This window comes from Jaculus jaculus, chromosome 2 (assembly GCF_020740685.1).
Source record: "Jaculus jaculus isolate mJacJac1 chromosome 2, mJacJac1.mat.Y.cur, whole genome shotgun sequence".
In the NCBI taxonomy this organism is placed as follows: Eukaryota; Metazoa; Chordata; class Mammalia; order Rodentia; family Dipodidae; genus Jaculus; species Jaculus jaculus.
In genome coordinates, this window is record NC_059103.1 from 185,808,819 (window position 1) to 185,824,935 (window position 16,117).

General features: G+C 35.2%; 1 protein-coding gene across 6 annotated transcripts in view; it reads right to left on the reverse strand.

Annotated features, from left to right (window-relative positions):
* Positions 1-16,117, reverse strand: part of Trps1 (transcriptional repressor GATA binding 1) — a 250,228-nt gene that overhangs the window by 154,778 nt on the left and 79,333 nt on the right. For all 6 annotated transcript variants that reach the window (XM_045143804.1, XM_045143805.1, XM_004661382.2 and 3 more), the window contains one exon: positions 15,182-15,785. In XM_045143804.1, coding sequence (XP_044999739.1) covers positions 15,182-15,785 — 604 coding nt within the window. The remainder of the gene's footprint in view (positions 1-15,181; positions 15,786-16,117) is intronic.

The window sequence follows — 16,117 nt, forward strand, 5'->3', positions numbered from 1 at the left end:
TTGGCTGTTTACCTACTTATGAGACTTCTGTCTACTCCATCTTTGACTATTACAAAGCAAGAACAGGTTGGTTACATAAATGTAATATGGATCGCAGTCCTTCAGGTTTTGAGACAACCTCTTAAAAGTACTCTAGATATAAAACTTAAAAGGCTCATTTTAATTTTTAATGAAAATATGATCACTCAGGGCAGCTCCTTTACTTTTAAAATTATTATATTCTCAGAGATCTTCTTAAAGAACTCCCATAAATTCCGTGCTCATCACACAATGATGGTGTGGTTGATATTTTGAAAGGCATTTTAATTTATATTTATTACAAGAAAACTAAGGGGAAAATACTTAAGACATTTTCTTTTTTTTTTTTTTTTTTCTTTTTTGAGGTAGGGTCTTACTCTGGCTCAGGCTGACCTGGAATTCACCATGGAGTCTCAGGGTGGCCTTGAACTCTCGGTGATCCTCCTACCTCTGCCTCCCGAGTGCTGGAATTAAAGGCGTGCGCCACCACGCCCGGCTAAGACATTTTCTTTAACATAAAATGGGTAAATAGTCTAATAAAAAGTCATAACAAAGCCGATGTCTCAGATCCAAATTGTTTACAAGAACTGAAAGCCTTAAAGCTTGGAAGATTTTAATCAAGACTTCCATTAACCCCCTTATGAAGATCCTATGGACTGCAGGAATTTTAAACAAAAAGGAAAGTTGAATGCTTTTAAACTGCCTTCATTCAATATAGTATTAAAATATGTAACAGTTTTAGGCACAAAGCAAGTGACATATCACAGACAAGCATTCCTCTCTCTTCTAATGATAACACATTAAATAAAATGTGAAAACCAGTCAAAAGATCAAACCTAAAAGAAAAAAATCAGCAAATAAAAGTAATAAGTAAAACTAAATTATAGTATTTCTTGCATATAAAGAATCAACCTAAATAGGAATTATATGAGACATACATTTCAAATGATTTTCAAGAATTATTTATGGTCAGATTCAAGGAATGAACCCAAGCACTAGAATTATTTTAATGAATATTTAAATAAGAGCTACCGTCATAAATGCTATATACACAGACATATATAGCATGTATAACGTATGTGTTTAAAGAAAATAAACTTCTGCAAGCTTAATGTCACAAAGTATAGTTTTATTTCAGAGTTTAATATTCAATTTCATTATTTATCTTTTCATTTAAGTTTGGAATGTAAAAAGATACTTTAAGTATGCATGTTTCTGACATGTTCCTGAATACCATCAATTAGGAAGAAATTTTAACATACAAATGTCAAAAATTTATCCTTCAATATAATTTTATATAAAATAATTTAAAAAAAAACAGCTCAGAAAATTTCCCATTGAATGTCACCTCTTTCTCTTTAGATACACAAGCTCACTCTCCTCTTCTTTAACCTCGTTTATGAAAATCATGCCTGTATTATACTGGTCTTTTACCTGTCACCAATGAAAACTCTCTGTTGTATACTACTCAATGGTAGAAGTTTTATTTACTCATTTTTGTATATTTATAGAGAGAGTCTCTATTTTTTTCCAGAAATAAAATTTGAATTAATTTAGTACTTATGGAAAACAAGAAAAATCAGTCCAATTAAACACTGGGTTTCTATTTTTTCTAAGTCTAGGTCAGCTTTATATATTACATTGACATTTTTTTTGAAAATAAATCCTGAACCTAGCTACTAATACACAGAAATTTGTTCATATACAGAAGACAGATTTGATGAACAAACATATATTCTAAAACAAATTTGCATGAAAAATATGATACTTAGAAAAGCAAAATTAAAAAAAAAACAATAGGTTATGGGATGATTTTCTCCACTAACATTGAATATTTATTTTTCATACTTACCATTTAGTAAACTTGTAAATGTCCCTGAAAAACTTAAAATGAAGTCATATATTTCAAAATTACAATCTCTGGGCTTGAGAGATGGCTTAGCAGGTAAGGTACATGCCTGTGAAGCCTAAGGACCCAGGTTTGATTCTCCAAGTCCCAGGTAAGCCAGATGCACATAGTGCACATGTGTCTAGAGTTCGTTTTCAGTGGCTAGAAGCTATGTTGCACCCATTCTCCCTCCCTCCACCCCTTCTCTTCCTCTTACTGTAATAAATAAGTAAAAATAAAATCTTTAAAAAAAAAATTAGAATCTCTGTGCCCAATACTACACTGAGTGCTGGCATCAACTCCATGTTCCCCTGCCAAAAAAAAAAAAAAAAAATTCAAAAGGCTTATTTTTAAGAAAGAGATAACTTCCTGTGTGCTTATAACCTTTTAAGATTAATTTCCATACATTGTACTATTAAACTGAATGTCAAGTGACTAAAGAATCCACCTTTAACCTTCAGGCATAATAGATATCTAACAGCTTATTTGTTGATGCTACAAAGATGTACCTTGCTCAAACAATCATAGTTATTAATTTTTCTTCCTATAATAATGTTCAAATAAAATGGTAGAGTTTCTATTTCTTAACAACCTCTTCAAGGTGATTCTTATTAATTAAAATCAAGAAATGATACAGTTTTCCTATTTCCCAGGAGTATATACATAGCTTAGTAGAATGATATATACTTGCCAACAATGCCACCATAGTGTCATCTCATACAGGAACCTAATTATAGGGACACCAGTTCTAGCCAAGAGAAGTGGCAAGCAAGACACAAGTGCTTGGGTACAATGATATTCAATGTTATACTACCTATAATAGCAAATCTGGAAGTAAATATCTAACAGCAATGAATAGATGAACATGTTTTCTAAAATAACTACTACAAATATAATGAAATACCATGAGGCAAGAAATACAATATAGCAGGATATATGTTGATGTTGAAAGATACTTTTATTTTATAGTAAAGTTAAATCAAAGGGTATTCAATAATGAACATATACACTTATATTTGTAATTTGTATGTACATGTGTGCCCACAAAATACACATTAAATGTGTCAAATATGCATTTCCTTTCTTTAGCTTACTTACTTTTGATAAAATGGCTATAACGAACATATATTTTAATTAGAAAAGAAAATGCCAGGAACTGCTAATTTCATACTCTTTTGTCTTCTCCTAGATTCTTTCTGATTGCTTTTTCCACATTTTCCTCAGCCTCACATAGCAGCTACCTCCACACAGAAAACCACCAAGTAGAAATATGGCCACTTTCATCATGACCACCCACACTTGAAATAATTCATCTGTGAATAATGGGATATTAACTCTGAAAGAACATAAAAACTAAGATAGGTTTATAGTTTTAAGATTTCAGTGGGATGAAACTGAATTATTCAATTCCATTAAATAGAGTTTGGATGATTCACAGCCAATTTTATTTTTATAATTGTAATGAAACAGCTGGGATTAGAGTCTATTCATGGACTCCTAAGAAATTTGCACCCCACCTACTAAAATTAGTTTCAGCATCCAAAATTCTGATTGAACATCTGACTAAGAACAAAGATGCCATCAGTCAATGCCAAGAAACTGAAGAAATAGACTTTTCCATGTCACACAGTCACCAAAGTCACTATTTCTCATAGTACATGCTTCCCTTTAACCTCATTCTTGAGAAGCCCTCTAATAACATGAATCCTTCCAACAGGACTATTTCCAAAGAATGATCTTTCCCTTATAGAATAGGCTTAAATAATTTAAGTTCTAAGAGTTCCTATATGTACGTGACAGATATAACTAGTTCTTAGCCACTAGATGATGGTCATATTTAAACTCGCTCTTCAAATAGATATAACTTTGGATGCCAGTATCACTCAGTCTAAAACATGTCATCTCTGTCTGAGAGTCGTCTCAGGTTTTAGCACACACATCTGATTGTCTAAAGCTTCATAAGAAATTTCTATTTTTCTAATTTTTGTTTTGTTTTGTTTTGGTTTTGGTTTTGGTTTTTTCTAGGTAGGGTCTCACTCTACCCAGGCTGGCCCGGAATTCACTGTGTAGTCTCATGGTGGCCTCAAACTCTCAGCGATCCTCCTACCTCTGCATCTCAACTGCTGGGTATATTATGCTTAGTTTACCATTTGAAGGCTATTTGAAAAAATGCATTTTTTTAATTGCTTGAATTTTTCCAAATCAAGAAAAAGTAAGTCTTGAGTGGCTTTCCCAGTGTCATCCAGCCAGTGGCTTATCACAAAGTGAGTTAAAAAAAAATGAAACCCCTTTTAATCTTATCCAGTGTACTTTTCACTGTACCACAAAGAACCAAAAGAAAAATGTGAAACCAAATTTCCCTAAAAAGTCTACTCAGGCAAGCACATCTGTTCCCCAGCCCCTGGACACCACAGGACTAGGAACATAATTTAATGTAACAACACTTACAGTTTGTAATTTTTCACAAATATTTAAACTCATGGAACTAAGTCAATCTCAGACACAAACAATCTTGTTGTGATACTGCATCACATATTTTACACGCTAGGTGCATAATTTATTTGTACACCATACATTACCCATCTAAACAATTCACCTCCTAAAGACCTCAAACTTTCTTTGTACTAGCTACCAAATTCTAGCAAAGAATATGAAATTCATGCATCCTTATCAACATTTTGGTTTTAACTTTGACACTGGAAAAGAACTAGATAAATCAATTGTGTGTGTTCTAAAATATGGCAGCCTTGCTTTAAGGTATATCATGTTTGACAAAAGAAATCAACTTCTAAAAGTTACATGTAAGTCAAAGTTTTTCTTTAGATTTTGAATGTAGAAAAAATATATTTGAATAGTTTCAAGTCAAAACTTTTTTCTTTAAAAGGCAAATAGTTATTCTTAAGGAGAATAAATACCATTCCTAAATATAATATTCATTAAAAAATTTAAATTCCCATATATGAGCCTGGTGTAACTTGCATATTTCAATCATATGTAAATAAAATGATAAATTTAATTATAACTATATGGTTCACAATGGTTGGAACCTGTGTATTTTTTCAAGCATACAACAAGCAAAAATGCAATGTCAATTAAGAAGTGCTATTGTTCTAGTCTCTAATACTTTATTTTAAAATAATGGTTATTCTATTCTATCTAGGACTCTGGAAATCTCACGAATGAAAACACTTTCAAATAGGATTTAAATATATGCACAATAAATGAATATAAAACTCATTAAAAGGTATTTTGTAAAGAAAAGAAAATCAAGTTCCAGCCTCTTATAGCACCTCAAAACATTCCCTTTTATCCTTAGATGCATCTAACATATATCCAAGGGAAAAAAAAAAAAAAGTTTCAACCCTGACTGAGAAATATTGATGAGTACCAAAAAAAAAAAAAAAAAAATTACCCATAAAAGCAAAATGAAAAGAAAAGGACAACTGTGTCTGGGGAGCCTGCTGTCATTGAGAACAACTAATAAGTTCTGCTTAGGAAAATAGGTACTTCTTGAAAATAAATGTCTGTAAAAACTAAGCTGCATCTCATCTATAATCTTAGGTACAAATATCAAACCATGTATCAGATACTGGGTGTGTGTGTGTTCACATTTGTGGGAAGAGCACATCTTTAAGATTTCCACTTACTCTCTGTACTCCTTGTTTCATTAAGTATGTCCACGCATAGCTTAACAGTAAATCCTTAAATATTTCTATCATATATCTCATGACTTTTTATGGGTGCTTTTATATCTTAACATGATCCCTTAAAGTCACAGATAGTAGATATTACCACTAGCTATACATTTTTCTCATACAATTAACTAGAATTATACTAAAGAACATATCCCAAAGAAAGGCTAAAGCAACAGAATAACATGTACAAGGAAGATTATCAAGGTGATTTTTCATATGTGAAAATTAGCAGTAGTCTCCATGTTCAATAATACATCTATTAAACATATGATAATATGGCTGATTGTGAAGGAGGCATTAAAACAAATATTGTACAATACATATGTAGAAGGAAAAAGATGTCCATAGTATGTTGTTGAATAAAAAAAAAAAGTGTAACAATAAGGTCTGTAAGTTCTATGTCTGAAGGGAACAGATATTCCAAGCACACAGAGTACATGAGATGGGGAGGCATGAACTGAAAAGAACTGTGTGACCATCATTTCTCAGTGGTTCTCAGTTCTGCAGCTCTCTGAACTGCCTACCTCTTTGTAAAGGGCCTCACTTCAAAGGGATGCCTTCCTGCCTGATAGTACACCAACACAAAGGTGCGTGTGTCCATGAATAAATGGGCTCTGCTATTAACTGGCAAGGGCTAAAATTCACCTCATGTAGCATGACCTTAAGCAAATTACCTAATTTTGTTACCTAGGCTTTCTTATATCAATAAAAGGCATAATAACAATTTTAACCTCAAAGAGTTTTTGTTAGGATGAAAGGTATTAATACACTAGTAATAGAAAGCAAGTCAATTGGGTCGTTAAATTTCAATTTCTTTGCAATCAGTTATAAATAGGTATCTATATTCTTACCAATTACTTTATATTCGTACTTATCTGTGTTTTTTTTTTTTTTTTTTTTTTTTTGAAGTAGGGTCTCACTCAAGCCCAGGCTGACCTGTAACTTACTCTGTAGTCCTAGGCTGGCCTTGAACTCATAATGGTCCTACTGAGTTCTGGGTTTAAAGATGTGCATCACCAGGCCTAGCACTTTATTTTGGCTCATGCTTCTCTATGAAACTTGCTGAAGTTGTTTTTGCCAGGTTTGATCATCTTCACTAAGAATCCTCATTATATGTCTTTGGAGGTATTCATGTGCTAGGCCATATATTATAAGCTAAATTAACTATGTTACTTCTCTGAGAACAGATTATTGCATGGGTCATTTATCTACCAAGATTTTTTTTCTGCAAGATCAAGTATAAGTCATAAACACAAAAATTTAAGCAAGATATAGTACTATAGATAATTATAAATTAGATTGCCATAAATTTTATCATTTTCTCCATATAAAATATTGACTTTATTTAAAATCTATTTTAAAATTATTTCTATGCGTGTCCACAAACTCATAAACGTTTAAGTCATAATGAGTATCCAATATTTTTTAAAATATTTTATTTCATTTAATATTTGAGACAGAGTAAATGGGAGGGAGGGAGGCAGACAGAGAGAGAATGCGCATTCCAGGGCCTCTAGCCACTGCAAACAAACTCTATACACATGTGCCACCTTGTGCATCTGGCTTACATGAGTACTAGGTAAATGACCTGGGTCCATAGGCTTGATAGAACAAGTGCTTTAACTAGTAAGCCATCTCTCCAGCCCAGTATCCAAAATTTTAAAGTATTAGTGAAATTAATTAAATATATAAATATATTTTATTATGAAGAATGTGTGTGTGCATGCATGTGCATATGTGTGTGCTTAGCATTTTAGAGTTAATCTTGATGTTATGGGTAAATACATTTTCATGTTTATCCATTTCCTAATTGGTATGCCTAAATTAAATGTCCAAAACAAAGAAACTACTATTTTTTTTTAATTTTATTTAATTATTTATTTGAGAGTGACAGACACAGAGAGAAAGACAGATAGAGGGAGGGAGAGAGAGTGGGCACACCAGGGCTTCCAGCCTCTGCAAACGAACTCCAGACGCGTGTGCCCCCTTGTGCATCTGGCTAACGTGGGACCTGGGGAACTGAGCCTCGAACCGGGATCCATAGGCTTCACAGGCAAGCGCTTAACCGCTAAGCCATCTCTCCAGCCCAGAAACTACTATTTTAAGGCAGGAAGTTAACATGTAAAATTTCATTTGAGAGACATTTGATAATTCTAAACTAGAATAAGAATACAAAAACCAAAATTTATCATAAATGCCCCATGCTAAGACAAACAAAACCCTTCTCAGAACTAGAAAGATAATAAAAGTGTACTACAGTAAGTATTGTATAATTATTCCCAAAATAAAGTCCATTTATTTGGGAACTATTCCTATTCACCAGCATTTATAAATGATGTGACTTTTCCAAAATGAAGGAAAGAGATAATTAAGAAACACTTGAATGATCTGCATGGCATTGCAGTAATCTAGAATCTGCTGCCTCTGCTTGTCATTCTTCCTTGACTTCCTTGACAAGTCAGGTAATAGTGTTTGTCTACAAATACTTAAACATCCTGGAAACAAGTCTATGAAAGGGAGAGTAAAATAAAATAATAAAGAAGATAATATTTATATTTTTGGTAAAAGCTAACAGGGTCCACAAAGATTACAGACTAAAAATAATTTTGGGGCTAGAGAGGTGGCTTGGCAATAAAAGAGCTTGCCTGTAAAGCTTAAGTGCCCAGGTTCAATCCCCCAGAACCTACATAAGCCAGATGCACATACATGGTGGCATGCATCTGGAGTTCATTGGTAGTGGCTAGAGGCCCTGGCATGCCAATTATCTCTTTATCTCTCTCTCTCTCTCTCTCTCTCTCTCTCTCTCTCTCTCTAATAAATAAATAAATAAAAATAAAATATTTTTTAAAATGTTTGTGGTAATGTCGGCAAAGTCTATCAGACTAAGCATGACTAGAAAATGCTAAAATCGTATCATATCATAATGCACCAGTTTTATGCATGACACTTTCAAGTTATTCTACATTTCCCTACGCTCCTGAAACATGGGCAGCCCTCTGTGTACTATTTCCCTCTAACATCTAAGCAAGCTTAACAATGCTTTCCTTTAGGGACTCTGGTATCTCCTGATTCAGTCAGTCTGTGAAGAAAGAAGCTAAGCAAAAGAGATTTATACAGGAAATAACTGACAGATACTGAGTAAAGGATACCACTTCATAGGGATTACAAATCTACAACTCCATTCACAAAGATATATCTGCTTCCCCCACCTTAGAAACTATCCCAGATGTCACAGCCAAGGTTACAAAGTGTATAAGTGGAGCCATGGAACCCATTTACATAATAAAATTAAAATTAGAGCCTTCACTATTCAAATTAATAAAACTGAACTTGTATGCAGCTTATTCAGTTGTTTCCTACCATCAGATTAGTGTATCAATACAAAAATTGATTAACTAAGAAGGAGAAAAGTTTTGGTAATTAAATTTTATTAAACAATTAAAATACTCATGTTCACTATTGCCCATATACAATTCAACACATGGGTTGTATTTAAATCCACTAAGATATATTTTAGTTTAAGTGATATTTTTTTTTTTCCTAACAAATGCCAAAATAAATGCATCTATACAAGGCAAAGATATATAGGGGTTGTATAATTTCTGGGCATAGTAAGTAGTTTTTAATAGTTTTTTTTTTTTTTTCTTCAGGCAAATAAAACATGACTGCTATTTAAAGGAAGTTTGATCTACAGGGCTTAAAATTGCTGTTTCATAACTCTTAGGGAAAGGGATTCTTTTTTTGTGTTGTTAAGGCAATCTAATCCCTCTGGTCTTGAAAATATGCACATGTTGAGTTCAAAAGGAATCAGGAAAATGGTTATTTACATGACACTAACTTAATACTCTCTGTAGGATAACTTAAATTCTGCTTTTTATTTTCACTAAATATGAAGCAAAACAATGGAGATCATTTTTCACTTGAGATCATCTTTAGTTTTCACAAAGTTCCAGAGGCCTCTGTCAGTGGTTGTAAAGGCATTCAACACTGAGGCTTGTTTGAAGGTCTGCTTGGCTGCCAACAGACTGTCCCCAAAAGAACATTTTTGCATCTGAATAGACTGTCCGGTATCAACAACCTTTAAACTATAAATTTAACACCATTAAAGAAGAGGGAAATAAGGTCTGCATTGTACTATCTTGGGATCACATTTACAAAATGAACAAATCATGAGACTACTTTTGCTTATCTAGCCCCCCACATCTGAGGATCTCAAATGGGCTGACAAACATTAATTAACTAAGCCAGACAACACTCCTGTAAGGAAGGCAGGCCACAGGTCCTCCCAGATGGATGATTGGAGGTCCTGAGAGACCTGCCTTTGACAGGAGGTGACCTAACTTGGAACTCAACTCCCACAGGCCAGTGTCTGAACATCTCTGCTGAAAGCAAGCCATGCAGAATGTAGATGTTAAAACTGACAAACTTTTCTTACTAAATTTAAGAAGGAAACAAGATAAATTTCAGTGAGGTTTACTTTTCCCCAGGTGTGCTTGGAAAAGTATCTCATAATTAACATTAGAAACCAAGGAAGAAAGTATGCCTGGGTGTTATCTGGCTAGGACACTGTCTTAAATAATACAGAGAAGCCCACCTGAGATGGGATTTACCATCAACTACTACACTCCTCCCTTCTGAACTATATTCTACTGTGGCATTCATTCCCTGAACAATTTATTTTATAATTTTTATTTTTTATTGACAACTTCAATACTTACAGACAATAAACCATGATATATCCCCCCCACTCCCACTTTCCCCTTCACAACCCTGCTCTCCATCAGATCTCTTCCCTCTCTCCATTAATCTCTCATTTAAATTCATGTCATCCTCTTTTTCTCCTATTATGAGGGTCACCTGCACAAGTCCCTGAACAAATTTTAACTCCATTTGATACTGGAAAAAATCGTTACAATACAGTGGCAGATAATCTACAGAAGAACTGCATAATAGGAGTTAAAAAATGATGGAATAAGAACAAAAGAGAGACTAGTAGGAAAGAAGGGATTCAGTGACGGGGACTTTAGGAAGAGAAAGCAGGGAAGTAATGGGAGAATATTGTAACCATGGTATTATTGTCTATACTTACAGAAGTTGTCAATAAAAAAGTCAAAAAGCTTTTTTTCAAAAATATTTGTGATATTTAAGAACCAATTTTCTACGTTTCAAGTGGTTATCAGATGTAATACCACTTTATATGTTATAAAATACAACTCAAAAATTCCAATAAAAGCATAAAATCCAGAATATATTCTCCAGGAAATAATTAAACCAACATAGTTAAAGCTTCATGAGTTGGCCTAAAGGTAAATAAATGCATATACACCTTTGGATAAATTCATATTATGAAAGAAACTAGTCAAAAAGGCACAAAACTATATGAGTCAGTCCTGACCACACCATATTGAGGCAGTGAGGGGTGACTAGTTTCAAAGTGACTAGCTTTCTCCTGGCTAAAGGTGGGAATTGTCCTTGGGCCTATAGGGGAAAACCACTTTACTGCAGGTCAGAAAGTCAGCAGGGTCTAGCCTTTCCTTATCTCTGCCCCTTTAGGGAGTCTTTCCACTCCTTGCTGAGAAGGCCCTTCCTAGAGAATTAAGATTTCTGGGCAGATAGCCCTTTTCCAGAAATCCTGACCCCAGACAACTGACATTAGGACTAACTAGCTTAACCAGCCAGCCATGCAAGGTACTCACATGAAAAAAAAAAAAAAAAAACAAAAAAAAAAAACTTGAGTTTCAAAGGGGCCTGGCTCAAACTCCCTCTTGCCTCATTGGGCATGAGCTAGTCTCTTTGCCTTCCTTTAAGACAAGTTTTCTTAAAGTTCTTCCTCTTATCTTCTGGTTTAATGGGTGTCAATTATTTGAACTCATCAGCAAGAATCTGAGGACACTTCAAAATTCCTCTATCATATCAAAGTAGGTATATCTGATGTATTGGCAGAGGAACCTCAATTCCTGTATCAATGCGATTTAGCTTTAAATAAAAAAAATAAATAGATTATACCATTTATTGGAAAATAGAAAAGCAATTGACATTTGCACAGGTAGCATTAAATTTGTAAACTTAACATAGTTAAATTTTAAATCTAAAAAAAAAAAAATCTTGCTTTCAATATATTAAACTTTGGTGACCACTTTGAGGAACAAAGTTTTTCTTTATTTAAAGCATAAAGTTTACATTTAAATGTGGACTGTTTTAACAAATATTCTAAAAGCTTGAATATTTCTTTCTGTTCTGAAAATACCCAAAGGTGTTATAATAATATCAGTTAGCTACTAATGAACAAAAAGTCTAATTCCCATACAGCAATTTATAAGCTACAGCTTCTGTTTCACAAGGAAGGAAAAATGTAAAGACAGTCACTAAATGACAACATGCATAAATAATCTGATATTTAACTCCAAACAAAGGATCATGCACAATACAAAAATACGAAGAGCAAAAGGCTAATGATAACAGAGGGAATGTTATGAAGTTTTAGCTTTTCCTCTAATTTGATTATGCCATTCCTTCCTCTCAGGAATAATACAAGTCTCATGGAAATATTCGACCAGAGTATGGAGCAGCACATGGGAAAAGAGCTAGCTTTCTGCAAACAGATTTATCAATATATGCTTTGTGACAAAATCTTAACTAAATTTGGCCTATCCATTAAAAATATTTCCAGAGCTAGACAGATATTCAACACTTAAAGGCACTTGCTTGCAATGCCTGATGGCCCAGGTTCAATCCCCCAGTTCTCACATAAAGCCAGATGAACAAAAGGGCACATGCATCAGGAGTTATCTGGTAGGGCAGAAGGCCATGGCATGCCCATGGACATTCTCTGTATATTTCTGTTTTTCTCTCTCTCTCAAATAAATAAATTAAATATTTTAAAAATATTTTCATTTCTTATCAGCAGAATGTTGCACTATTTTAAATTAACATAGTGCACAAGTTTTCTATATTTAATTGTTAATATCAGTACTTTCAACATTTAAAAATGACTTGAGGCTTTATTCTTGGTACTAGCAATTCTATATGTAAAGGTATTTACTAATGCACTTGCTCTGTTATATTGAATGCACTAATAAAAAATGTCACTTCTAAAACTTGATACTTTCCAATTCTTATACAGGTTACTATTTGTAAATAAGCATCCTCAATAGCAAAATAGCTAATTTCAACTTCCATCTAACTACTTAAACTAAAAATATTGAATATGTCATTGTATATTTACCCTGATCATTGTATGTTATTCACAACATGCAAACTGTATTTCTTCATTTTGATTGCATATTTATGGATATGCTAATAACTACTTATAAATACAAAATTAAAGTACTATTTTTACCTTCAGTAAAAATAGAAGCTATTCTGTTGAGATTTCCCTTACTGATACAAGGTAACACATTAAGAATACACTTGCTGTTATAATTTATTTATAACTATTTCAATCACCAAAGGAGGAATTTTGTCAGTTTGACAATCAGAATCCACTCTGATTGTTAATTCCTCTTGGTGTCTTTGAAAACACCTTGAGTGAAAATACATACAGGTCAAAAACCTTAATTCTAGTCCAAAGACTGTAAAATATACCAAACTGACAACTCTCCCTATGACAAATGCCCGATTACATGAGTGATTTCTAAAGACATTAGTCAGGTATTAGGATATGAATTTTAAAGATTCAAATTTTACTTAAATTACTGAAATGATTCAGGCTTTCAAAGTGTGTGTATGTGTGTGACACTCTAACATTTGCTCATGACAGACTTTGAACACCACAAATCATGACTTCAGAACCAGGGCTGCTCTTTAAGGAGTTGTGCTGGTTCTACCTCACCTACTAATGGGGAGGAACTGAAAAATGCAACAGAAACTTGAAGTCAGGGAATTGAGGAAGTAGAGAATTGAAAAAAAAAAACTCATTTTTAAAAACATTTTGTCATCATCACACTGCTCAAAAAATTACAGCCACATCGGTAGGATTTTGCACTCTTCTGCTCAATTACTTATTATCCCAAAGTCTTAAAAGTATGCAAAAGGTGGCAGAAAGAGTACAAAAGATTCAGCTGTGTACCCAGCATAAAGTCAGAAATGAAACAATTTCACAAGTAGAACAAGGGAGAGGTCTCTAGTAAAGACCCAGAAAACACCCAAGTGTGCCACACTCTCAAGACAACAGATGAAATGTATCAAATGCATGATACCTAGCCCTTCTTGCAACCAGAAAACATGAAAGACTCCATGAGACATGACAGCCACACACTAAGAACACAGCGATTCCTTACAATGATGCAAGTGCAGCTTCATAGAGGCATACAAAAGAAGTGCTCAGACCTCCACCCTCTCTTGAAAGGCACAGGAACTGTTTCTCTTCTTACTTAGAGTAACTTGCTCCTTCCCTGGAGGAAAGCCTGTGCCTCTGTACAGGGACACCCACTCCTCTGTATTCAAGCTCTTAGCTGGAGGGCTTGACTACAGGTGAGAAAAGTAACAGCTATTATCACTAAGTGTACAGCTCCAAGGGGTGGCTCCTTTCCTCCACTCCACAGCACCTAGGAGAAGCAGAAAGTCCTCCGACAATGTGCAGTGGAATGGAACAGCTGAGCCCACCAGGAGAGGAGTGATCTTTCTCTCCAGTATGCACACACGGGCCTCAGTGGGCTCTGACCCACAGGTCCAAACAATGGGCTGCATGATCTCTATTTCCTAACTCAATCTTTGATAAAGTTAAGCTAGTTTCTGATCTTAGATTCTGTTAAAGAACAATGCTTCAAATTCATCTGGAAAACTGAAACTACATCAGTAGTGAGGGGAAGTGTTGAAGGAAAGTTGCTTTAGGCCAAACAACACATCTCACATACAAGGAGCTCATGAATTTTCAGAAGCTAAAGTATTCTATGACAATACCAGGTCTATCAACATGAGCCAGAAGTGGAGGTTTTTCTTATTTGGTGGTCTTGTTTTATTTTCCCACACAATACTGGGTTTTCCTTCCTACAAGGTCCTGATAGTATGAAATCCAGGGTATGTTCTGCAGGCAGTCTTCATACTATTCACACTTACGTTATGCTCATACCTTTTCCCTTTTTTGTGGCATGTCAACTATAATGTCTGTACATACTTATTCTGAAGCTTTGAAAAGTTATGACTTTGTGTATTAACATCTCACCTAGGTACTTAGATTTTTGATGATTTAATTTTCTAACTTCCCTTATTAACCATATATGGTGTCACTCCACCTTAAAACTCAAAACTCGTTGATTCAGTTTAATGTAACACATAGCATCCTACCTGGTTTAGACACTTCCCTTCTTCAAAGGCAGCTTTGTTGTTTTGCATAATCACAGGAACGATTAACCAACATTCAATATGAGCAAAGACAAGCAAGTGTCTACCTAGGTACTGGGTGCGTGACCAGTTCACACAACACACAAGCTACTTTCTGTTCTGTGACTTCCTAAGTATGAAATAACCCCACATTGATAGAGCTCACTTAATTTCGCTTCATAAAACACATTAAATAATAGGAAACTTGTGTTCCCCCATTTCCCTTTCCAAATATATGTGTTAAATTAAACCTTCCTACCCGTAACAGGGACTGGGACTCATCCTTGGTTTTGCTTTCTCCAGCCGTAGGGTACTGCTGGGTGAGGGATCCAGACTTCTCTCCGCCCGCTGGCGCCCCCTGCAGGAAGGCCTTGGTATCGACGGTCAAGCCATACATTGGTCGGGCCAGGTGGGCAGCTTCCACATTGGGGCTGTCCCTCAGAGTCTTCGCCTGCTCTTGGGAGCCTGCCGCGGGCGTCAGGAGCCCCAGGCTGGCTTGAGTGTAGGATGGACTGCCCCTTAAGATGTCAGCCCCTCTCCAGGCCACACTGCGAAGGTCATCACTCGAACTGTCAGTCCAGACTTTCTCTTTGAGCCCATCTTTGTCGTCCAGCTTCTCCCTCTTCACCACATTCTCAGAGACTGGCTCTCCCAATTTAGAGTCTGGATTTAGCAGACTGTAGACCTTGAGGTCAATTTTGGGCTCCTCTTTGATGGTGGATATAGCCGGCCCATCCTCTTCACCGTTGGCTGTGGTGACTTCGGGCTCCGGGCAGTGAACTGTGTTGAAGTGCTCCAGGAGTGACTGAGTGTCCCCAGCTGTGAAACTGCACTGCCTGCATTTGTAGCAGCTGTGAGCTCTCCTGCAAGGGAAGAGAGGCGTCAATGTCCAGCCAGGGTTCTGAGGAGATGGCTCAGGGTTAGAACTGTCCTCATGCACCTGTCTTATCAACAGTGCAACAGAGAGGATGAAATACAATATTCTCAGCACCAAAAATAAAATTGGAATTTAAATAACTGGCATCCTCAATTCTATATAAAGAATGCAAGGTTCCCTTTTCTCACACTAGCAGTAACACACACACACACACACACACACACACACACACACACACACCCTACAGCTCATGAGCTCATGAGTGTTAGAACTGGTTGGTTGGTTTCATTATCGAATCGCTTGCTCTGTTCATTTTAT